This window comes from Pistacia vera, unplaced genomic scaffold, assembly GCF_008641045.1.
Source record: "Pistacia vera cultivar Batoury unplaced genomic scaffold, PisVer_v2 Contig105, whole genome shotgun sequence".
NCBI classification, from domain to species: domain Eukaryota; kingdom Viridiplantae; phylum Streptophyta; class Magnoliopsida; order Sapindales; family Anacardiaceae; genus Pistacia; species Pistacia vera.
In genome coordinates, this window is record NW_022195082.1 from 471,638 (window position 1) to 497,847 (window position 26,210).

Genomic DNA, 26,210 nt, shown 5'->3' on the forward strand with positions numbered 1-26,210 from the left:
CATTTGAAAGAAAACAGCACGCGACAGCCTTACCTAACGAATCAGCTATACAAGCTTCTCCAACATTTGTCAAGAGCTGCATGAAGAATTTTAGGCTTGCAAAAGTCTTGAACAATTTTTTCCCAAGTGGAGGCTTTTGGAGACAAAAATTTTTGCAGCATCACTTCTACAATCTTGTAAGCACCTAAATTTCTTTTTCTCTTAAAGAGCCGGACTACAAGCTCATCTAAAAACTCTCTCCCATCCTCAGGTGCATCTAACTCTTTCAAAGCTGTCAAGAAGATGTCGCATGTATATACGTCAAGGTCACAGCCCCAGTCCACCATACTATTTAAAAGATCAATGGCACCAGAGATGTTATTTTGCTTGCACAGAGCATTAAATAGGATGTTATAAGTGACAACATCAGGTTGAGATTCCGGCACCTGGCAAATCATCACATTGAAAAGTTTCAAAGCTTCTTCCAATGAGTCAGCATTGCATAGGCCATGAATCATTGAACTGTAAGCCACGTCATTAGGTTTACAGCCTCTGAAAAGCATTTGTGTCCACACCATGTTAACCTCACTGAGTTTCCCGTCCCTACAAAGTCCATTAATAAGCACAGTATAACAAACCGCATCGCATATAACGTTATTCTTTGCCATCTCATTCCAAATTTGAATAGCCTTAGCACTTTTACCACTCTCAAAGAAACCTTTCATCAAGGAGCTATAAGTAAAAGCATTCGGAAAGCAAGCCTTATTCGTCATTTCAAAAAGAAATTCCTCAGCTCCATCTGGTTTGCCCACTCGGCATAATCCATCTATAAGAGCACTGTAAACAACACTATTAGGCTTACAGCCTTTTTCGATCATTTCCTTCTACAGGTTCATTGCATCCTCAGACTTCCCCTCCTTAAACAATCCACTAATAAGACTCGAATAAATATACTCATTCAGGCGAAACTGTCTTTCCTCCATAGAAACCAACATATGAACACCATCAATGTCTCTCCCTTGCTTCCCTAACCCATGAATTATTGTCCCATATGTAATTTCGTTAAGCACACATTCATTTGACACCATCCGATCCAAAAGACTAATTGCCTTATCCATCTTCCCCTTAAGACACAAACCATGAAAGTCAGCCTTCTTGCACAGCCCATTAATCAAAAAATTGAACGTAACAGGACTAGGGAAGCAACCCTCAATTTGCATCTCATCCAATAGCAAAACAGCCTCTTCAGTTCTGTTTTCCTTGCACAACCCATCCATAAATGTACAATAAGTATACACATCTGGTACACATTTCTTAACCGGCATATCTCTAAACAACTCAATTGCTTTATCAACCAATCCCAATTTACACTTATTCTTGATAACCAAATTAAAACTCACTACATTAGGCGAAAAATTCATGCTTTTATCATTAACAACACAATTATAAAACTCTAAAGCGTGAGAATAAAAGCCCTCTAGTACCATCACATTAAGAACTGAATTAAACGACCTAACGGTTCTTTTACACTGAAATTCATCAACCATTCTATAAAATAAATCAACAACTTCATCCACCAAATGTGCTTCACCATAAGCCTTAAATATCAGAATAAAACTCTTCTCCCAAACCACTCTCTTTTCGCATCTCATTTGATACAAAACCCTCTCTAAAGCCCTAAGATCCCAGAATTCGCATAGTTTTCAATGAGTGAATAAAAGGTTGAATCACCTTGCTTATAAGAACCCAGTTTTGGACCAGACTTAACGATATGATCAAATATTGGTTTCTCAGACTCATATTTATTTTCAAGTTCAGAGTCCACACATTTGTTTGATGGAATTGAACTAAGAACAGAAAAGAAACAATGAAAAGACTTACTTGGGTTTTTGATTGAGGAGAAGCTCCTGATGACGGAGTTGAAAAGGAGGGTTTCGAGTGATAAAGAGAGCATTTTGGCATGGGTTCAAAAGGGTCTCTTGTTTAAGGGTTTTGGAACGTTTAATGCGGTGAAAGCCAGGGTAGAAACCTAACTCAAACTCGGCTGTGTTGTCATGGGCCGGTACTGTTACTGGGCCAAATTCAAGTGTCAGTGAACCGTTCATCCAACGGTTCAAACTAGCCCAGTAACATAACAGACCCAGTAGGAATTTTGCCTTCTTTTTTTTTTTTTAATCTTTTTTTATTTCTTTTTTTAATAATTTCATTAATTTAATTTTTTTTAATTGATGAATCTTTTTCCAAGGTTTACGTCATATTTTGTAGTGCCATTTAAATTTTTTTTCTTGTTTGTAAAATAATTATAACATTTATGAAAAAAAAATTTTAACTTGAAGCAAATAAAATAAACTTCTATTTTCTTCTCTTATTCTCATGTAATACTAATAACAGCTGAGTCTCGTTGTAATCATAATGTTGGGACCAGCTAAATTTATTATTATAAAGACTAAAGAGATTATAACTTAATAGAAGTATAGTTACAAGAGTTATTGTTTTGATTTAAAACTTATTGTATTCATTTCTTATTTTATAATTCATTATTTTAGTAACATTAGGATAATACGAAAATCGATATCAAAGAGTCATTGAAAAATTGGATGATCAGATTCGATAACTTCACTACACTAATCAAATGGATATCAATGTCTGCCTCAATCATCCAAATGAGCAATAAATCATGTATGCTTTAACTGAAGAAGAAATCGCTACTAGAATTAGACAAGAAGAGGAAGGAGATAATTTTGAGAATAATAGTATGGAAATATAAAAAGTTCCGTGCTAAGAAGTTCTAAACATACTTGAGAGCTAGAAATATTTTGGCTTTAACAAAAAGGCGCCCATGCTGACGACTTATTACATATCCGTAAGATAAAAAATGTGGTAACAATTCTACAGTATAAATCATTGTCCTAAATAATTTTAGATAAATATTTTATTTTATCTTAAACCTTTAATGTAACATAACATATATTTTTTTGCAATATACATATAATTATTTTTATATAGAGGCAAGTTCCTTAAGACAGGACCTAGAAAAATCATAACTTATTACAATATGATATTTATTCTCATTTATAACTAGCCTGAGTTGGTACCAAAAATTTTTATGACTATATAGAGGTTCTCATATAGAGTATCACTACAGAGAGGTTCTACTGTATTTCATTTTTATTCATTTAATTGGGATGCTTAATAAAACAAATAAATAAAATTATGAAATAATTATAATTTTCTCTCATCTTGGTATATATCAATTTAAGAAATTAGATCCTGTTAACAATTAACACTAATAATTTATTTAAAATTTTATTCAAAAAAAAATTGTAATGAAATATAAAAAGATTTTTTTTTAAATGAAATTCACAACTAATATATCTAAGTCCCTATGTTTTTTACCAATATAAATTCAAAGAAATTCACATTATTAATAGACTATTGTAGTGATGTGTGCGTGATTAGTGATAATCAGCAATGAATATAAATAAAATGAACTAAAGACAAAGAGATTTTTAAAGTTGTTCGGCCAAGTTAACAGCCTACATCCACTGTGTTTTTATATTTGCTGTGAGAGCTTACAATGCAATTCTTATCTGAAATTCGTGACCCCATCTTTATTGTCTAAGGGGGGTTTATATACAAAATTTGTACAAATGAAGCAATGAAATTCGAGGGATTAGAACTGATTTGAATCATAATTCCAATATCCTCGCGATTGGACGTTGTGATTGTGCAGTGATCACCGTTGATCTAGTCATTCCCGCAATATATGAGATCTGAAGTAATCTAGGGATTGATTAAATGATTCCTTGAATCGTTCGCGACTAGCTTATGTTGGGTCGAGTTATAACTGGACGAGTTTATGCTGGGTTGATCAATCGTAGTTGTCGAACTCATTCTAGATCAAGCTATATTCTCAAGTTAGCCCGAGCTTGGCTAAAAAACCATACACAACACCATGCAAGCATAAATATAATATGATATGTACGTCTCACCAAAGATGTAATTTTCTCAATTGGAGTCTTTCAATTGAGAATTCTTCTCTATTAATAATGTCGGCCATATTACTTCACCCTATTTACTCTTAGGACTTGACCAATAGATTTATAAATAGATGTATGTTAATTGCGTAATGGAGAAATTATGTCGTGGAAAAAATAATAAATACTTATAAGATATCTTAGGTCCGTTTGGTTTATTATTTTGGGTAGGATTTTGGTGATAGTATTGGATAGTTGAATAGGGGAGTATTACGAGATAAAATTTAAAAATTTATGAAAAAACCCCCAAGGTTTGCTAATTTAATAAATACCCCAATATATTAAAATATTGTAAAATGACAAAAACACCCTTAACACCCAAAGTGCCAGATTCTGGCCACCACTGCCGGAATCTGGTCGGAAAATTGGATAACCACAAAATCTGGTCGGATCTGGTGGGCATTCGATCGATATGGCCTTTTTCGGCCATATCCACCATGGATCTGGCCGAAAAAGGCCAAATCTAAGGCTGGATGTGGCCTTCGACGGCCGAAAAAGGCCAACTTTGGCCGTCAGCGACAGCCAAAGCTATGGCCGTCGTTGTCTGTCAACGATGGCCAAGATTTGGCCGGCGTTGACCATTTCTGGCCATTACCGGCCATTATCGATGCTCATGTGATTGTTGTGATAGATTCCGGCTACCACCGGCGGTGGTTGCTGGAATCTGGCAAGTATTGTGAGTGGGGGTGTTTCTGTTAGTTTTTAAACTTTTTTCTGGAGGGTATTTAATGAAATTAATAAACTTATGGGGTCTAGGAGTAATTAAAAAAATAGACTAATATTTTGGGAATAACGTGCCAAACAACATTTGAAGAATAGGATTGAGAATATGGATAAAAACAATAAGTCAAACGCACCCTTAATTAATAAAAGCTTTTTAAAATTTGAACCTCAACTCTTGTTAAGTCTTGTCAACAAGAGTGGATTGAAGTTTGAAAAAAAAAAAAAATCATTTTTAGATTTACTTAAGGAAAAACAATAATAATTAGCAACTAAGGGTTGAGTGGGGTCTTATGCCCCCACTGACCTTGGAAAAATTCAGTTAATCCCCTTTTATTTTGTATTTGTGAAAAGGAGTCTCCATTCTTCCATGAAACTAGTAGTCAAGTCTCTGTGCCACCACCGTCTACTTTTTCCATGTTTTGATATTTTTTATTTTTTATTTTTTATTTTTTACTTTTTACTTACACCAATAAATCATCCTCTTATTTTATGAAATCTTGTCACTGAATTCTTCATTTATTCAAAATATAAGTATTAATTAGTGCTTAAAATTTTAATTTTTTATGTCGATTTTCCGTACTTTTAGTCTACAATTTTTTAATATTCCAATTTTTTTCTTTAAATTTGTCCCTACTGAAACAAAATCCAGACTTTGTCACTAATTTTATTAGATTATGAAATAAATTCAAAGATATCGAACTTTACCATGGTAAAAATATTTTTTGGAAAGCAAAATGAAGCTAATACCAACTAGTTGTTGGAACATAGTAAGTATGCATGCATTTCTTAAAATTTGGTTTTGTTTTCTTATCTTTGGAAAATAATTCTTGAAAAATTATGCTTTTCTACTGTGGATAACGGCCCTAGAATATGATATGGAAGAAATATTTTCAGTTAAATCAGACGATTTTAGTTTTGGAGTTGTTCTACTAGAGACTATAAGTGGGAAAAAAAAATATTGGATTTCATGTTTCCAAACAGAGTGAAAGCCTCCTTACTTATGTATGTGACTCTCTCTGTCTCAATAGATGACTTACTTTAAACAGTAAATTCCTATGATTGATATACTATTAATTGTTAGGAGATCGCTCAGCGAAAAATATATATTTGAGATTTAATAATATAGGAATAAAATCACACCATACAAAGAGACATGGTATTTACGCAGTTCAACATAACCTGCCTATATCCATGAATGAGAGAACTTTTTTATAGTTTCATTAACACGATATACAAAAATATACAACACCATAAATCCAGTACATATTTAATAGAGAAACAATCAGTTTTTAACCATACTAAATCCAGTACCTAGAGCAAAAACAATTTCAGTTTCTAAGACACTCTACCCCTGTACTCATGATGTTTAATAACTTTTACATCAAATACTTTTTATTCTCACATTCTCTCATAACTTTGAATTGGTTCTCACTCTTATATTTATAAGTAGTATATGAAACATTATATTTCTAATAAGATTCATATTTTAATTTTTAATAAGACTCTATTAATTCTATTCATATTCACAATTGTATTTTTTATTAAATAGTTTTTTTTAAAGACATACAATTTTACATAGGAATAAATAAGAAAGCGAGCCAAAATATTTCAATATTAATCTTAGTTAATTTATTACTTTATAAAATGTTTTAGGCATGGAAGCTATGACGCGAAGGAAATGCATTAGAACTATTGGACCAATCATGTGTTTTAGTTGAATTATTGAAATTTATCTATATCAGATTATTATGCGTTCGGGAAGATTCAATGGACACTCACCTACCATATCATCTGTACTTATTATGTTAGTAAGTGATACTATAAGTGCACATGAATTCAGATTGTTTTGATAACCATTAGCTATCTTGCTTAATATTTGACTGTTTCCAGGTAATGAGAAGGCAAGTTTTGTAGTGTTTCTTGTTCCATTCATTAGTGCTATATTGTTATATAAGTTAAAGAAAATCTTGGATACCATAAATGTATTGAATTATCAACATATCTATTTAAATCTATAAATAATTATTTTTAAAATTACTAACAATAAGAAAAAACTATATTATACAAACGTAAGGATAACATGATATATCCGTCTCACTCTCGATTGTAGTTTTTAAATCTTGCATTCTTCAAATTCCTTGGAATTTTTTCAATATATCAGTATCTCACTTCCAAAGGAGAAATTGTGTAGGACCAAAGATCATAATATTGAATTTTGTCCACTCCTTAATGCAAGTGGGTGCAGAGTATTTTAAGTCTGCCCAAAGACATTTCTCTTAAGATAAATAAGAGATGAGAGCCACTAGTCTATGATCAATACCAGGGATTAGTCTGACGATCAAAGATGTTTGTTTATTTTCTTGAGTTCTTAGGTTCAAATCTTAAGGTTATTTACTACAATAACATTGTCATTTTTTTTTTATTTTTTTATTTTTTATAAAGTGTTCAACGAACTTTAGAGATAAGTTAAGGTACGTGCAAACTGGTTCGAACAACTTGGTGACTGAAAAATAAATAAATAAAAAATATAGTCTATTGATAGCCACAAACCAAATTTAAGTACTCAACTGCAGCTTTCACACCCAAATTGAAATTTGAGAACAATTACAGTGCCAGTGAGACATGAACCAATCCCCTTATGTCACTTGTGTCTAAAATGAATTTAATATATATTTTATTTATTAAAAAATGAACACGTGATACAAAGAAGATAACCGGTGCTCGCACTCGCAACATTCAACTATTGAAAAATCAACCATACAAATAGAAAGAATGTTGGTATATGATGATTTATTATTTCAATTGGGAAATAGGGATGGTGTCATCATCAACAGAAGGGGGGATTTATGCAGTGAGATGGGCTCAACATAAATCTACAACAAATGAAAATAAGAGATTAATTTGAGGTATACATAAACTGTATTAATTTAAAAAAAAAAAAAAGTGAAGTAAATGCCAAAAGAAGAAGACTTATGTTATTAGTGAAATTCAGATTATTTTAATGAAACTGCACATCCCTTCCGGCGTTGCAACCGTTCAAGACAAAGAAATGTTAATCAATTAATATATTTTATTTAAACAAGGTGATCTGCAAAAAATCAGGGAGGGAATCATTTGAATATTCAACAACATGGACAGCCCAATTACACAGATTTCAAAAGATGCCTCAGCAGGCAAATCAATGTACAATCATCCAATGAAAAAAATAGCCCCAGCCCCTTATTTTGGCTGAATCTTCAACGCCAAGTCAACCGTGACCAAGAAGTCAAGCACTTAATTGATCAATATTGGAATAAAATATCTATCATAAATAAGGAGCTCACATTCCTCTCCCATCGCGGTCTCATTTTGTAGTTGCTTGCATCTAAAAATTTTGTGTAGAAAGATTTTGAAAATAGATTTCACCTATTACAAATTGACTAATTATAGATTAATATATTGTGTTTATAAAAAAAAAAATAGTGAAAAGAATTCATGAGTATAATATTACTAGAATAAATTATGTACAATATTGTGGTTCTGACTCTTCTCCAACCTCTAACTTCTTTTCATATCTTCCTGTTTTTCTGTCTTCTAGTTCACCCCACTGCTGAAGTACATGGATTTTTGCACATGAATTCACATGAGAAGGCAAGTTTTGTAGTGTTTCTTGTTCCATTCATTAGTGCCATATTGTTATATAAGTTAAAGAAAATCTCGGATACCATAAATGTATTGAATTATCTACATATCTATTTAAATATATAAATAATTATTTTTAAAATTACTAACAATAAGAAAAAACTATATTATGCAAACGTAAGGATAACATGATGTGTCCGTCTCACTCTCGATTGTAGTTTTTAAATCTTGCACTCTTCAAATTTCCTGGAATTTTTTCAATATCTCAGTATCTCACTTCCAAAGGAGACATTATGTAGGACCAACGATCATAATATTGGATTTTGTCCACTCCTTAACGCAAGTGGGTGCAGAGTCTTTTAAGTCTGCACAAAGACATTTCTCTTAAGATAAATAAGAGATAAGAGCCACTAGTCTATTGGTAAACCCTAAGGATTGGTCTGACGATCAAAAAAATTTGTTTCTTATTTTGAGTTTTTAGGTTCAAACCTTAGGGTCACCTATCACAATAACATTATCATTTATCTGATCTTTTGGGTTTGTAAAGTATTCAATGGACCTTAAGGATTAATTAAGGTATGCGCACATTGGCCCGGACACCCCAGTTACTGAAAAATGAATAAATAAATAAAATAGGCTATTGATAGCCACAAACCAAATTTAAGTACTCAACTGCAGCTTTCAAGACACCTAAATTGGAAATTTGAGAACAGTTACAGTGCCAGTGAGACATGAACCAATCCCCTTATGTCACTTGCGTCTAAAATGAATTTAATATATATTTTATTTATTAAAAAATATACACGTGATACAAAGAAGATAACCGGCACTCGCACTCGCAAGATTCATTGATTGAAAAATCAACCATGCAAAAAGAAAGAATGTTGGTATATGATGATTTATTATTTCAATTGGGAAATAGGGATGGTGTCATCATCAACAGAGGGGGGGATTTCTACAGAGAGATGGGCTCAACATAAATCTATAACGAATAAAAATAAAAGATTCATTAAGATGCGCATAAACTGTTTTAGATATTTTCATAATCAGATACCAACCAAAAAGCTTTAAAAAAAAGGTGAAGTAAATGCCAAAAGAAGAAGACTTATGTTTATTAGTGAAATTCACATTATTTTAATGAAACTGCACATCCCATCCGGCGTTGCAACCATTCAAGACAAAGAAATGTTAATCAATTAATGTATTTTATTTAAACAAGGTGATCTACAAAAAAATTAGGGAGATTAGAATATTCAACAACATGGACAGCCAAAAGTTACGGAATCTTGACATTTAATGATAATGAGAGGGCAAGTTGGAAATATGACTTGTTCAATTACACAGATTTCAAAAGATGCCTCAGCAGGCAAATCAATGTACAATCATCCAATGAAAAAAACAGCCCCAGCTCCTTATTTTGGCTGAATCTTGAAGACCAAGTCAACTGTGAACAAGAAGTCAAGCACTTAATTGATCAATATAGCTTGGAAGAAGATATCTATAATAAATAAGGACCTCACATTCCTCTCCCATCGCCGTCTCATTTAGTAGTTGCTTGCATCTACAAATTTTGAATGGAGAGATTTTGAAAATGGGTTCTACCCATTCTAAATTGATCAACCATAAATTAATACATCGCGTTTATAAAAAAAAATTAATGAAAATGATTTGTGAATGTAATATTATTAGAATAAATTATATACAATAGTGTGGTTCTACTCTTCTCCAACCTCTAACTTCTTTTCATATCTTCCTGTTTTTCTGTCTTCTAGTTCACCCCACTGCTGAAGTACATGGATTTTTGCACATGAATTCAGATTTTTTTGTTAACTATTAGCTATCTTGCTTAATCTATGACTGTTTCCTGGTAATGAAAAGGCAAGTTTTATACTATTTCTTGTTTCATTCATAAGTGTGTTATTGTTATACAAGTTAAAGAAAATCTGGGATAAGATAAATGTATTGAATTATCAATATATCTATTTAAATATATAAATATTTTATTTATAAAACTACTGACAATAAGAAAAAACTATATTGAATTTTGAATTTTGTTCACTTCTTAATGCAAGTGGGTGCAGAGTTTTTAAGTCTGCACAAAGACAATCTCTTTTAAGATGGAAAAGAGATAAGAGCTAACAGTCTACTGACAGCCGCAAATAATGGTACCAAATTTAAGCACTCAACTGCAGCTTTCAAGACACCTAAATTGGACATTAACCAGTCCCCTTATGTCACTTGTGTCTAAAATGACACGTGATACAAAGAAGATAACCTGTTGGGGTTGGAACTTCTGCAGCACAATGGGCTAAGCAGAAATCTACAGTGAAGTAAATGCCAAAGGAAGAATACTTATATTTACTGGAGGAATTCACATTATTTTAAATGAAACTGCACATCCCATCCGGCGTTGCAACCACTCAAGCCAGAAATTTTAATGTATTTTATTTAAACAAGGTGATATACAGAAAATTAGGGAGGGAACCTATATATATATATATAAAGCTAAATACTCCCTTTGGTTGTTCCACTCGTGAGACATTTGAGAACTCATTTTGGGGTTATAAAATTGTTCTATTTTGACATCTTGGATTGACAAGTAGGATTTGTGGTTTAATGAGCCCAATCAAATTGTTTTATTTTGACACATTGGATTTATATTTATTATTCCATCTTGACATGTTGGATTTATATTAATAATTAATAAAAATTGTATTAATAATTATATAGGTGTATTGCATTGGCATTTTAAAGGTCTAACCATTTTGACACTTTGGATTTATGATTGCGGTTGAATTTTATTGGTGATGATGTAGATAAATATTAATTGCTGTATTGGTATTCCAAATATCTAAATAAATAGATATAAAGATTGGAATGCGTAGGTGCATTGCATTGGTATCCAGTCTTTTCATATTCAGTGTATATATATTAGGTATCCTAAAGGCTTGATTATATAGATGCATTATATTTATTGCTCCATCTACAATTAATAATAATAATAATATAGGTGTACTGCATTGTCATTCCAAAGCTGTAACCATTTTGACGTGTTGGATGTGAATTAATAACAAGTATATAGGTGCATTGGATTGCTATTAATAATTGTGGTTTAATGACATATGTTAATGATTGCTATTAATAATTATATAGGTGCATTGTAAACGTTTCTTCGTATTCAATTTGTATTTAAATGTGTTGGCATTCAAAATGTCTAAATAAGGGGTTATAAAATGGGCGTATGTTCAGTTGTATATTATCGCAATATGTTAGTTCGTGTCAACAATACATCTGGTCTTTTGTTAATTGTTTATAGGTCAAGTTAGTTTGTGTCAATAATATGTCTGTTCTTCATGATTTTGTTAATCGATGATTTTTTATTTATTTATTTATGTTTTTGTTGTTGTCTATAGGTTAAAGATTCATGAATTTGCATGAAATAAAGGTAGGATGTCCAATTGATATTGTCAAATGAGTTGCTATTTTGATTTATTCTTCTAAACTGTAAACATATCATCTAACTATTTTAATACGAAACTGTAATTATTTCTCCTAATTATTTTAACGGTTATTATTTGATTGAATGGTTATTTTTGTTCAGCCAATGTATTTGAATGATTAATTGTGTTATTCTTGTTGAACGGTAAGTGTATCCCTTAACAATTTTAATATAAAGATTAATTAACGTTTGTTGATTCCATTTTCAGGTAAAAGTTGTTAGACAAATGAATAATTGTTCTTTAATAATCTTAACATGAAGATCGATTAAATTTTGTTATGTTCGTTTTCTAAGAAATGTTCATGTATTTTAATAAAATCAAATCGATGATGATCCTATTATCAGTCGAATTGTGAGTATGAGTCATATTTATATTAGTAAAAACAGTTCATTTGTGTTGAATATGTTTTCTTTAAAAACATTCGTGTATTTTAATTTATTATATGAATGATTAATTGTTTATGTCCTGCTGATATGCGAGTATATATGTTAAATGAATTAATTTTGGCTGATTCCGTTTTCCAATTAATAGGTGTTATTTGAAATATTTCTTATCAATCCTAATATGATAATCCCTTAAATTTGGGTTAAATAAACCATTCATTTTATTATATCACACATTTCAATTTCCACTAAACAATCAGTAGTAAATTGATCATAACTTGCTCAATAAAAATCCAATTAATGAGAGGATTGAATCTTTAGAAACTAGACAGACATGACTTTAATTTGATATATTATACACTTAATTTAGATAACTGTAGCCCCACTGCCAAACCATTTTTTTTATCTTTACACACATTTCGACTTCCACTTAACAGTCAGTAGTAAATTGACCATAACTTGCTCAATAAAACTCTAATTGACAAGAAGATTGAATCTTTAGAAACTAGAAAAACAAGGCTTTAAATTGATATATTATAAACTTAATTTGGATAACTGTGGCCCCACTTCCGAACCATTCATTTTATCATCATACATATTTTAGCCTCCACTGAACAGTCAGTAATAAATTGACTATAACTTGCTCACTAAAACTCCAATTGATGAGAGGATTGAATCTTTAGAAACTAGACAGACAGAGCTTTATATACGCTTAATTTGGATAACTGTAGCCCCAATGTTGAATCATTTCTTTTATCATCACACACATTTCGGTTTCCCATGTTTCTCAATTTCTACTGAACAATCAATAATAAATTAGCCATAACTTGCACAATAAAACTCCAGTTGATGAGCGGATTGAATTTTTGAAAACTAGACAAACAGAGCTTTAATTTGATATATTATACGCTTAATTTGGATAACTGTATCACCACTGCCGAACCATTCCTTTTATCATCATATATATTTCAATTTTTACTGAATAGTCAGTAATAAATTGATCATAACTTGCTCAATAAAACTTCAATTTGTGAGAGGTTTGAATATTTAGAAACTAGACAAATAGAGCTTTAATTTGATATATTATACACTTAATCTGGATAACTATAACATCATTGTTGAACCATTCTTTTTATCATTACACACATTTTGATTTTCACTGAACAATAAGTAATAAACTAACAATAACTGGCTTAATAAAACTGCAATTAATGAGAGGTTTGAATCTTTAGAAACTAGACAGATAAAACTTTAATTTAATATATTATAAACTTGATTTGGAACTTATGCAGCAAGGTAAAGTAAATGCCAAGGAAGAAGACTTATTTCTACTGGTGGAATTCACATTATTTTAAATGAAACTGCACATCCCATCCGGCGTTGCAACCATTCAAGACAAATAAATTTTAATTTATTTTATTTAAACAAGGTGATCTACAGAAAATTAGGGAGGGAATCATTAGAATATTCAACAAAATGGACAGCCGAAAGTTACGAAATCTTGGCATTAATGAGAAAGCAAGTTGGAAATATGTCTAGTTCAATTACACAGATTTCAAAAGATGCCAGCCCAATGTACAATCATCCAATGAAAAAAATAGCCCCGGCTAGCAAGAGTCCTTATTTTGGCTGAATCTTCATCACATAAGTCAACTGTGAGCAAGAAGTCAAGCAATTAATCGATCAATAGTGGAAGAAAATATCTAATCATAAATAAGGACCTCACATTCCTCTCCCATTGCCGTCTTCTCATTTAGTAGTTGCTTGCATCTAAAAGTTTTGAATAGAGAGATTCTGAAAATGGGTTCTGTAGGAGAACATGGTGAGGAGGGTCGGCAAAGAAGTTACTGGAGATGGAGCAAGCAAGATTTCCTACCAGAAGAATCCTTTCAAAGCTGGGATAACTACCTTCATGCATTGTCCCAGACACGTTTTCGGTTCAAGGACCGTCTCATAAGCAGGTCAGATGACGCCAATGAGATTGATGTGCTTCGGAAACAAAGTGAGAATGACATGAAACGTTGCCTAACCTGGTGGGATCTCACCTGGTTTGGATTTGGTGCAGTTATTGGAGCTGGTATCTTTGTGCTCACTGGCCAGGAAGCTCATAAGGATGCTGGACCAGCCATTATTTTATCCTACGTTGCTTCTGGTGTTTCTGCGATGCTCTCTGTCTTCTGCTATACAGAATTTGCAATAGAGATCCCAGTAGCAGGTGGATCATTTGCTTACTTAAGAATTGAATTAGGAGACTTTGCAGCGTTCATCACAGCTGGAAACATACTTCTTGAAAGCATTGTAGGAAGTGCAGCAGTTGCAAGATCATGGACTTCTTATTTCACAACTCTGTTGAACCGTAAAACCAACTCATTAAGGATCCACACTAATCTCACTGATGGATACAATCTCCTGGACCCAATAGCTGTTGTTGTCCTGGCAGTCGCGGCAACAATTGCAATGATTAGTGCAAGGAAAACTTCACAACTAAATTGGATAGCATCTGCAGTTAATACCATAGTAATTTTATTTGTGATTATTGCAGGGTTTGCTCATTCCGACACTTCTAATATGACACCCTTTCTCCCTTTTGGGGCTGCGGGTGTCTTCAGGGCAGCTGCAATTGTTTACTTTGCTTATGGAGGATTTGACAATATTGCCACCATGGCAGAAGAAACAAAAAACCCATCAAGAGATATACCAATTGGACTGCTTGGATCAATGTCAATCATCACAGTGATATATTGCTTAATGGCACTTTCACTAACCATGATGCAGAAATACACAGAAATAGATCCAGATGCAGCTTATCCAATTGCATTTCAGAGTGTGGGGATGAAATGGGCAAAATACCTGGTCGCTCTTGGTGCCCTTAAGGGGATGACAACTGTTCTTCTGGTAGGGGCACTCGGTCAGGCACGGTATACTACTCACATTGCACGAGCCCACATGATCCCACCATGGTTTGCACTTGTTCATCCAAAGACTGGAACACCAATAAATGCCACACTTCTTATTGCCATTGCAAGTGCTGTCCTTGCGTTCTTTTCAAGCTTGGATATCCTGTCATCCTTGTTATCTGTAAGCACACTCTTTGTCTTCATGATGATGGCTGTTGCACTTCTCGTGAGGAGATACTATGTGCGAGAAATCACACCAAGAATGCACCTCTTGAAGCTTGTTATCTTTCTACTGATTATTATTGCTTCCTCAATGGGGATCTCAGCCTACTGGGGATTAAAGCCAGATGGTTGGGTTGGATATGTCATCACACTTCCTCTTTGGTTCCTGGCGACTTTGGCGATACAACTGTTTCTGCCTCAGCAGAGAACACCAAAAGTATGGGGAGTTCCACTGGTTCCATGGCTTCCATCGCTGTCAATTGCAACAAATATCTTTCTTATGGGATCTTTGGGACAGGATGCTTTTATAAGATTTGGAACCTGTACACTTGTAATGCTGGTTTACTATTTTCTCTTTGGTCTCCATGCAACTTATGATATGGCTCAGGAGCAGAAGAAGGCAGAACCCCTGAAGAATATAAAAGATGAGAACACAATGGGGAGAGCAGGGCCTTGAGATTATTGTACTCTAGACACTTTAATATTCCTATTCTTCTCAAGAATGTCTTTCTGCTTTTGTTCATACTAGGATTTGCTAAGTTCTGATATGGATAATCTCGTAGTCCAGGTTGCAGTCTACAGTATAAAATAAAAATTCAAGAAAAAATGTCTACTTTCTGTGCAGTAAAAGAAGATTCATACAGAAACCAAATGCCATGATTAAGTTGATTTAGTAATGACTGTAAAATGAGGCTTTAACAATAAAAAAAATAAAAAAACAAGAATAATTGTAAAATTTAAAATACAAACATAAATATATTTTTGATATACAAGCCTCAATCATTTGCACCCTTGCAAGTGTAGAGATTAATGGATACTAAAATACTCTTAACTGTTTGCATCATGGCTTTCCAACACCCTCATAAAGTTTCCATGGCTTTGGACTCATAATGACAAGAGATAAGTGATAACAATAGAAATATGAAATAATACAACGCATACATACTATCCAAACAAACTCTCATATAGAAATCAATGTGAAACAAAATAAATGGACATGTTAAAATTAAGAATAAATTAAGCAAATGAAAATAGGTGGCATGAAATTTGCACAATAGTGCCACATCAGTAATACAGATTAGGTGCATATTTTGATTTTTAAATTCAAATTAGATAAAACGTAGGATACTTTTTTAATGTTTTTCAGTGATTTGGCAATCAAAATAATAAACAGAAGAGGAAAAGGCAAGAAAAGTACCTTAACGAGTCTTGCTATAATACATAGTAAAAGGAGAGTCTATCAAGTTTGTAGAACATCACAATAGATCAACCTTCTGATCAACCAAAGCAAGAAGACAGAAATAATGTATGATAAAATACCTAAATTTACACTTTTTCTTAATCTTCACAACAATCATAGTGGGGGAAGAAGGAAAGTGAAAGCAAAGTGACTTCTTTTTTCTTTTGATAATTCAATTTTTAAAGGCATGTGAAAGTGAAATGATGAGACATATATTACTCCAACCACTGAAATTCTTACTAAAGTAAGAAATATGTTCCAAAATTCCCTGATTTAGTCCATATCCAATGGGCATATATTTGAAATAAAATCTCAATACCAAAACAGACCCAACAAGGAAGATGACATTCAACTTCAGGAAACAACAAAATGCCAAAACTAGTCGATGTATGTATTATCAGTTATATGAATTATTAAAAATCTTTGGTTTTCCTATCAAAAACAAAAACAAAAACAAAAAATACCTTGCTTAAAAGTACTGCCAACCTCCTCCAACCTACTGTTTCGAAGACTCGAGTATGTCAGTTTGGTACCATTCACAACCTCCATATGGTTTGCAACCAAGAGTCTCCACAATCAAAAGGAAATTGCACTACATGACACAGGAATAGAAGTATAAGTTAAATTAATGGCCAAAGTACCTTCACAGCATGTCCTTGAAGGATTATTTGCTTAAAACATAGAGAAACTTCATAACATAATCACAACAATCATTACTATTATGAGTTTCCACTCAGAAGGGTTATTTTTCTGGCATAAAGTTATTTCAGTTTTAGCAGTTTGAGCCAAAAAAAAAGAAAAAAGAAAAAAGAAATGAAAGCTTAATTAAGTACAAAGATATAACCCAACTTTTGAAAGAAAACAGTAAGAAAAAGCCTTACCTAAAGAATCAGCTGTACAAGTTTCTCCAACATGTGTCAATAGCTGCTTGAATCTTTTTAGGTTTGCAAAAGTCTTGAACAATTTTTTCCCAAGTTGAGGCTTTTGGAGATAAAAATTTTTGCAGCATCACTTCTACAATCTTGTAAGCACCTAAAGTTCTTTTTCTCTTAAAGAGACGGACTACAAGCTCATCTAAAAACTCTCTCCCATCCTGAGGTGTATCTAACCCTTTCAAAGCTGTCAAAAAGATGTTGCATGTATATACATCAGGGTCACAGCCCCGGTCCATCATACTATTCAAAAGATCAATGGCACAAGAGATGTTACTTTGCTTGCACAAAGCATTAAATAGGATGTTATAAGTGACAACATCAGGTTGAGATTCCGGCTCCTGGAAAAGCATCTCATTGAAAAGTTTCAAAGCTTCTTCTAATGAGCCAGCATTGCATAGGCCATGAATCATCGAACTGTAAGCCACGGCATCAGGTTTACATCCTCTGCTCAGCATTTGTGCCCACACCATCTTAGCCTCACTGAGTTTCCCACCCCCACAAAGTCCATTAATAAGCACACTATAACAAACCGCATTGCATATACAGTTATTCTTTGCCATCTCTTTCCAAATTTGAATAGCCTTATCACTTTTACCACTCTCAAAGAAACCTTTCATCAAGGAGCTATAAGTGAAAGCATTGGGAATGCAACCCTTATTCATCATTTCAAAGAGAACTTCCTCAGCTTCATCTGGTTTGCCCACTCGGCATAATCCATCTATAAGAGCACTGTAAACAACACTATTTGGCTTACAGCCTTTTTTGATCATTTCCTTCCACAGGTTCATTGCGTCCTCAGACTTCCCCTCCTTAAACAATCCACTAATAAGACTCGAATAAATATACTCATTCAAACGAAACTGTCTTTCCTCCATAGAAACCAACACACGAACACCATCAGCAGCTCTCCCTTGCTTCACTAACCCATCAATTATCGTTCCATATGTAACTACATTAGGCACACATTTATTTGACACCATCTGATCCAAAAGACTAACCGCCTTATCCAACTTCCCCTTAAGACACAAACCATGAATAAGCGTATTATAAGTCACCTCATTGGGGGCACATCCTTTGAGAAGCATGTTATCCACAATTTTGGTTGCACGTGCCAAGTCACCCTTCTTGCACAACCCATTAATCAAAACATTGAACGTAACAGGACTAGGGAAGCAACCCTCAATTTGCATCTCATCCAACAGCAAAACAGCCTCATCAGTTCTGTTTTCCTTGCACAACCCATCCATCAATGTACAATAAGTATACACATCCGGTACACATTTCTTAACCGGCATCTCTGTAAACACCTCAATTGCTTTATCAACCAATCCCAATTTACACATATTCTTGATAACCAAATTAAAACTCAAGACATTAGGCAAAATATTCATGCTTTTATCATTAACAACACAATTGTAAAACTCCAAAGCGCGAGAATAAAAGCCCTCTTGTATTATCACATTAAGAACCGAATTAAACGACCTAACAGTTCTTTTACACTGAAATTCATCAACCATTCTATAAAACAAATCAACAACTTCATCCACCAAATGTGCTTTACCATAAGCCTTAAACATCAGAATAAAACTCTTCTCCAAAACCACTCTCTTTTCGCATCTCATTTGATACAAAACCCTCTCTAAAGCCCTAAGATCCCCAGAATTCGCATAGTTTTCAATGAGTGAATAAAAGGTTGAATCACCTTGCTTATAAGAACCTAGTCTTGGACCAGACTTAAAGATATGATCAGATATTGGTTTCTCAGACTCATATATATTTTCAGGTTCAGAGTCCACACATTTGTTTGATGGAATTGAACTAAGAACTGAAAAGAAACAATGAAAGGACTGACTTGGGGTTTTGATTGAGGAGAAGCTCCTGATGATGGAGTTGAAAAGGAGGGTTTTCGAGTGATAAAGAGACCATTTTGGCATGGGTACAAAAGGATCTCCTGTTTAAGGGTTGTGGAAGGTTTAATGTAGTGAAAGCTTGGGGTTTTACAAGGGTTTTTGTTCAATTTTATTAAAGCTCAAGTTCAGAGAAAGACATAAACCTAACTCAAACTCAGCTGTGATGACAACGAGCTCAAGTGGTTAGCTGCTTCCTTACGGGACCGGTACTGTTCCTGGGTCAAGTTCAACGGTCAGTAAATCACGCATCCAACGATTTAAACTAGCCCAGTAAAATAACAGATGCAGTAGGAATGTGCATTCTTTTTTTTCTTTTTTCTTTTTTTTTTTGATAATTTCATTAATTTAATTTTTTTAACGGATGACTTTTGCGAAGGTTTATTTTATATTTTTATAGTGTCATTTTTTTTTTAATTATTTGTAAGAGAGTTACATTTATGAAGAAAAAAAATTAATTGTAACAAATATGGTAAACTTCTATTATGTCTTCATTCTCTTTATTTTCTTCTTTTATTCTCATTTAATTATTTCATTTTTGTTAATATAATTGGGATGCTTAATTAAAAAAAAAATTATGAAATATATTTTGTAATTTTCTCTCATCTTGGCAGATACCAATTTAAGAAATTAGATCCTGTTAACACGAATAATTTATTTAAAATTTTTATTCAAAAAAGATGAGGTGCCATCCACACCAGTTTTTGTACTTAATTGACATTTTTTTATAATATTTATACTGTATAAATATATTTTGCAATATTTCAATTTGTGTGAGTACATATTGTCACGGATCTCATGTCGGAAGTGCGTTAGAGAAGTCTTGCACTTATAAGAGAGAGTCTCTCTACCTAATGGATTAACTTTTTAAGTATAAAACTCTTAACCCTATGACAAATGATATCATAAAAGATTTGATCCGTCTTTCGATGTCTAGCCCCACCAGTGACAAATTTTGTAATTTCAAAGATTTGTAGTGAAATATAAAAAGATTTAAAAAAAAAAAAATGAATTTCAAAACTAATTTATCTAAGTCCATATGTTTTTTTACCAATATAAATTCAATGAAATTCACATTATTGGTAAATTATAGTAGTTCACTTGATTATGATATATAATTAATTTGATTAACCTTTTACACATACATTATTAATTACATATGAAATTATTCACGAGGTATATCAAAAACAAATCCCATTTACGGAGGCTCGTGATCTTTTGGCACACAAAACCCTTAAAACGGTGGCAAGGAACCAATGGAGTGATAAATCTTTTGTTGACGGCCGCAAAGGGTTGTTAGCCAAGGTTCCTGCTATTCCCATCGAAGACGTCAAAGTAGACCTCCACTATAATATGAAGTGGCCCATGATTCAATCCAAGTCCTCTCGTCCACCAGATCCGTCGACGCCCAAGGGTAAGAAGGGTAAGAAGAGTAAGAAGAAAGGACGGCGATCATAGCTTCTTGTTCCTTTTCTTTATTGTAGAGTTTGCATGCTCTCTTTGAGTGTTTGTGCCTGTTTTTGTGATTTTGTTTCAGCGCCTGCGTGCTCCTGTGTAGGTGTCTATGCCTTTTTTATTTGAGCCTGCATGCTCTTAAGACAGTAGCGTGTGTGCCTTTTTCGTGTTACTTTGTAACCTCTTCTTTTTGTTTACAAAGTTTATTTACCCAAAAAAAAAAAAAAAAAAAAAACAACGGGACCAAGTAAGAGAGAGAGGCAATGAGCCAATGACTTTGTCTTTGTTGCTTCAATGGTAAGAATATCTCAGAATTGTTCATCAATGGAAACTATAACTTATTGTATAATTTAAAGTTCTTATAAATCATAGTTGTTCTAGTTATATGCCTTATCAATAAACCATCATTTACTTTAGCAATGCTTCATTATATGATAATCTACTTTGAAGCATGCTTTTTAATATATTATATGAAAAGGTTAAATTATAAAACAAAGACTCAAGTAAGAGACATTTCTGGTTCGCCTAAACAAGAAGCAAGAGGTTGAATTAAATGCTTGAATAAATAGGCAAGCAGTTTCTTATTCCAGCACCAGAATAGTCAACAGAACTTACTCTGGAGCAACATCATTTATTCGAAAACTAAAATATCGGTACATTATCTCTTATTTCAGTATTTACTTGTAAATGATAAACTGGTATGACAAAAGATACAGTAATACCACATAAAATGATACATCACTTACAATGAGAAAATGTAGGATAAGACTTCGGATGTATGCAGTTATTTTAAGACTTAAACTACAGCAGCGAACAGATATGCCACAGAGTTCAAGCAGCCGCTTCAGCAGCAGATGAGACTTTCCTGAGGACAAAAACAGGATCCCCAACTTTAACCACATTTCCCCTTCCTTTAGTGAGGCTGTCCTTGCAGACTAAGCTCTGGCCAAAGTAAATCTGCAAGACAACATTATTCATTTTTCATTTGCATATGTGAAGATTATGGTTTGAAAATTTTGGATTCACGGCTTCTCGGTTCTCGGTTCTCACCTTTCCCTGCTGTTTTCGGTTCGGGCGCAACACTTTGTCTGATCTAATTTTCATCAGAGTTTCACTTGGTTCAGAACCAGCAATCCCAGTGTCCTGATTTATAGTTGGTACCTGGAAAACATTGTTTGCAAATAAGCTTGGAATGAGCACCAGGTCAGAAAAATAATATCACAAAATAATTTAATAGGATCTGTACTAATAAAATTTTGTTGGTAAATTCAATTTTTTTCATTTATTATAGAGGGTGTTTGAAAAGGAAACATAAACTGTAATTTTTATCAGATTCTTGCAACGGATAACTACGGTGATTATACTCTTCAAACAGGACTTTGTCGTGGTTTTTACAGCTAAACATCCGAAACCTGCTTGGATTCAACTGACTGATCAACATGTAAGCGCTTATATTACAAATTTACATAATAGCTTTCATATATTATCTAATCAATAGATAAGTACAACAGTTATTTAGCCGACGCGACCACTAAAGTGGAAAGTTTTCAGGAACAAGCAGAAAGGCAACTTTTTAGTTTTTACCTTACAACGGGAGCATAACTTGACACCTTCAAATGTGAACTTGTTAATCCGGACCTCAGTCCATAAGTCCTCAGAAAATGGTTCGCAACCATCGACAAGGATGCTGTCACATACAAGTATACATGAGATATATAGACTAAATACGAGTACGGGAAACAAATGGAAATCTCAAAATAACAAGACAAATCTGATAATATTTGTATCCAAGGCAATAATGAGTATGGGCTCCTAGGGCAGGTTATAATGTAACATCAGCAATTGGCAATGAAAGTCCATCTAGAAAATAAATTTGGGAGCTTTTTAGATGATAAACAGAGATGGTATGATCCGAAGGCATACTTGGGTCTAAAACGGTTGACTGGAACAGGCTCATTGAGAAGCTTATTTAGTGCATCCAAAGACCCCTGCAAAAGATAATTCTTTTTATAAGTTCAAGCTCTGAGATACCAAGTCACAAAAAGGACAGTGTATATTACATGTTTCTCAAGACTAACCTGAGACAAAAGCATATATGGATACTGGTCGGAAAACATTAGATTGTGTCCCCGAGCATATTCTGGATCCACAGGCCTATTTTCTGATGCTGCAGTAGCACAAAATGCAGCCAAATTATCAACCATCAAAGTCAAAGTTAAAATATGTAAGACTATACAAATTCATCTGCTAAAAAATTAGTTATGCTCATGACCAGTATTCCCTACATTACATATATTTTTCTCCAGGAATTCCCTCTTAAAGTTTTCTGATTTTTACTACGCTCATAGTGCAGCCAACGTGCTATACTTATGAAATGTACCAAAAACCAAATTCAACCTGCATTAAAACGAACTAGCCGGCTAGTTTTCCCGAGAAATTTTGTAAACCAGTTTGCTGCTTCAGCTCCTTCATCCAATGCAGAGCCAGACCACTCCCACACGGAAACACCATCTGTTACATCATGTGGTTTACTCAGCGAAATCTTAAGCACATCCATCCCTGGAGCCTTTATTACTGTAAAAGAAAGTGAGTCAAGTTACATTCGAAAATCTCATAAACCATATTAAAAAGAAACGGGAAGCACATGGAATGACAATTTTGAAGATAAATCCAAAGGCAATTAAAGATACCTAAACCATGCCTGTCAATGTAAAATTTGAACTGGAAAAGGCTTCATACCCAAAATAAGAGATTAATGATTTAAGTCACAGTTAAAAAGGCTAAGCATAACACAATCCTGAGCACCATGACAACTTGCACTGTATATATAGGAAATACTATTTCTAGTCTCATTTACTTTAACTCAAACATTTTTGCAATGATGTTTACTAACACTATTCAGATTATCACAGTAGTAAAGAAACGATATCCAATCAGATGAAACTTCAATCTATATGGAAAAGATCTCTCATGCAAATCTTTTAAAATTTAAGTTCAGGATGACTACTCGTGCAAGCATACCATGATGGTATTGACAACAACTTCTGTTACTGATGAACTAATCTTCAGTTTAGACAAGCAAGTCGAAGAAAGAAATAATAAGAAACCACAACATCACTTCAAATTAAAAAGGAGGGTATTGAACTCCATGAACATAATATTTTTTAAAAAGAAGGAAAAAAAGGAAAAGTAAAAGTAAAATAGAAATGAAAAATGATGTTACCCATATATGAGCCCCCAGTAGGCTCCCATCCTTCTAAAAATGCCTCCTTTGGAAGCTCAACCTCAACAAGAGCGAGCTTTGGTTCGTTTCTTTGCGTAACTGCCCTGCCTTTTTGATTAACTATTATCCACTGCCTATCCCACCGAAATCCTGCAGTATATCCAAACACAGAAATTGAAGTTAACTTTGCATGTTGAACAACTGAACCACAAATGAATTGATTTACTAGGAGCTAGAATTATTCAAAACCATGACAGTAACACAATTATTCAGATAGACCTTTATACAATCGAACGCTTAAATTCACTCTATGACAAACACAACTAAATAAAACTGGCTAACTGCTCTAGTGATCAAGTACAAAACCTAAAAACAAAAACATTAAAAGAACATCATCAAAACAATTTATATAAATTATTCAATTCCAGAAGCTATTCAGAGAAATTCACATGATTACTCAAAATTTGACAAAACAAGAAAGAAAAGCATAAATGAGAATTACAAGGGTTCGACATCAATATTTATCAACAGGTCTGTCACATAACATGAATATAATTTAAGGTCTAAGGGATCCTGTCGAACTGAGAATTCAAAAGTCAAACGGAAGTAAATCAATTGAACAGAGATTCATGTGATTGACTGAATTAATAGGCAAGATTGATAAGGCAAGTGATAAATTTAAACATGAAGCCTCTAGCTCTGGTATCATGCAAGCATAAGCTATAAAGGTTAACATTAACTATTAATATTCAAATCTTATGCAGATAAGTTAGTCATCAAATTAAACTTACTTTTGGTTAAGAAAGCCAAGAAATCTAATAAGAGCCGCACATATAAATCACCATACAGAAGATTTTCATGCATAATCCAATTTAAGAGTGAAAAAAAAAAAAAATTCAATTGGGTTACAAATAAAAACTATAAAAAAAATTACATGAAGAAGAGCAAAAGACGGAAATAAGAAAAATATACGAAAGTGATTATGAGCAGTCAAAAGAGTTGGTATGAGTTTAATTACCAGTAGGAGTGAAATCATCCTACTGAAGATTTTACTTTTAATGCACAAACCAATTGAACACTCTGAGGAAAATCAACTAGGTCATGGAAACAAATATCCATGAACAAGAGCTAGAAATGAAATAAGAAAAGCACGTGAAAGGTGATGATGAGAAGTCAAAGAATGGGTTTGAGTTTAATTAACAGTAGGAGTGAAATCATCCTACAGAAGATTTTAAGCCATAAACCGATTAAACAGTGAGAAAAATCAACTGGGTCAAGGAAACAAACATCCATGAACAAGAACAAGAAATGAAAAATAAGAAAAGCATGCAAAAGCTGATGATGGGTTGAGTTGAATTACCAGTGGGAGTGAGGGGAGCCTGAGAAACAGAAATTACTCTGCATGACTTAACTGGGTATATGAAGATTGATGTCACTTTGGCTGAAGCTTCAGAAGATGATGAAACCTTCTCCATTCTCCCCTTTTTGGTTTTGCTTCTGTAGCGTTAGAGTTCAGCTGGTGATGCTTTCAAGTCCTTATACATATCAAGAATGTTGACATTTCCACTGTGAATTTGTAATGTGGGGCCTCCCTTTCACGATCCTTTGTCCACGTAAACGTGATACAGATGTCTTTAATCCTTCATACCAAGTGCCGTGATGGAAGATGAAGGAATAAATTAATATAAAGAAATAAATTTAATAAAAAAAAGTTGATGAAATTAAAATCTCCCATTGAAATAATACAAATCTTTCTGCTGTTAATAAACTGTTAATGCAGTTAAAATTGACGCTGTTATAAAATAGTAAATGTTATAAAATTACCTTCTTATCATTTATTTTAACACTTAAAACATAATGGTAAAGAGATTTTTGCTTTTTGCTATTTCTAAAATCTCAAAAGGTTTCATATATAAAGGGAATTAATGTCATTAACTCATAATATGAGTAATATTATGTTTACAATTAAATTATAGAAATAGACAAAGAGCAAATGATAAAATAGTTATTTTACATAAATTTCGTGTAATTTTTATCTATTTGTATGATTCATGTATGACTCAATTATAAATAAAACATTATTGCATA

The 26,210-nt window shown here is 33.1% G+C and overlaps 4 protein-coding genes across 5 annotated transcripts; 1 reads left to right on the forward strand and 3 right to left on the reverse strand.

The window, feature by feature from the left end:
* Positions 1-41: 41 nt before the first annotated feature.
* Positions 42-1,950, reverse strand: LOC116127673 (pentatricopeptide repeat-containing protein At4g20090-like). Its single transcript, XM_031413306.1, is given in 2 exon segments — positions 42-1,666; positions 1,669-1,950. Coding segments are annotated over 2 exon segments (1,890 nt in total). The 5' UTR covers positions 1,934-1,950.
* A 12,093-nt stretch (positions 1,951-14,043) lies between these two features.
* Positions 14,044-15,819, forward strand: LOC116127897 (cationic amino acid transporter 5-like). The gene has a single exon (XM_031413557.1). It carries the CDS (start codon positions 14,044-14,046, stop codon positions 15,817-15,819), a length of 1,776 nt encoding a protein of 591 aa, XP_031269417.1.
* A 1,274-nt stretch (positions 15,820-17,093) lies between these two features.
* Positions 17,094-19,578, reverse strand: LOC116128033 (pentatricopeptide repeat-containing protein At4g20090-like). 2 transcript variants are annotated; one of them, XM_031413716.1, is made up of 3 exons: positions 17,812-19,578; positions 17,484-17,721; positions 17,094-17,194 (listed from the first exon to the last, which is right to left on the reverse strand). In XM_031413716.1, the coding sequence occupies exons 1-2, from the start codon at positions 19,469-19,471 to the stop codon at positions 17,492-17,494; spliced, it is 1,890 nt and encodes a 629-aa protein (XP_031269576.1). In that variant the 5' UTR covers positions 19,472-19,578; the 3' UTR covers positions 17,094-17,194; positions 17,484-17,491. The 2 variants fall into 2 exon arrangements, with proteins under 2 accessions (XP_031269576.1, XP_031269569.1); XM_031413709.1 differs by having other exon boundaries at positions 17,484-19,578.
* Positions 19,579-21,703: 2,125 nt separating this feature from the next.
* On the reverse strand, positions 21,704-25,648 carry LOC116128050 (mitochondrial amidoxime reducing component 2). The gene is made up of 8 exons (XM_031413723.1): positions 25,483-25,648; positions 24,123-24,272; positions 23,297-23,473; positions 22,978-23,066; positions 22,823-22,887; positions 22,484-22,586; positions 21,950-22,060; positions 21,704-21,856 (listed from the first exon to the last, which is right to left on the reverse strand). The coding sequence occupies exons 1-8, from the start codon at positions 25,595-25,597 to the stop codon at positions 21,731-21,733; spliced, it is 936 nt and encodes a 311-aa protein (XP_031269583.1). The 5' UTR covers positions 25,598-25,648; the 3' UTR covers positions 21,704-21,730.
* Positions 25,649-26,210: the final 562 nt, after the last annotated feature.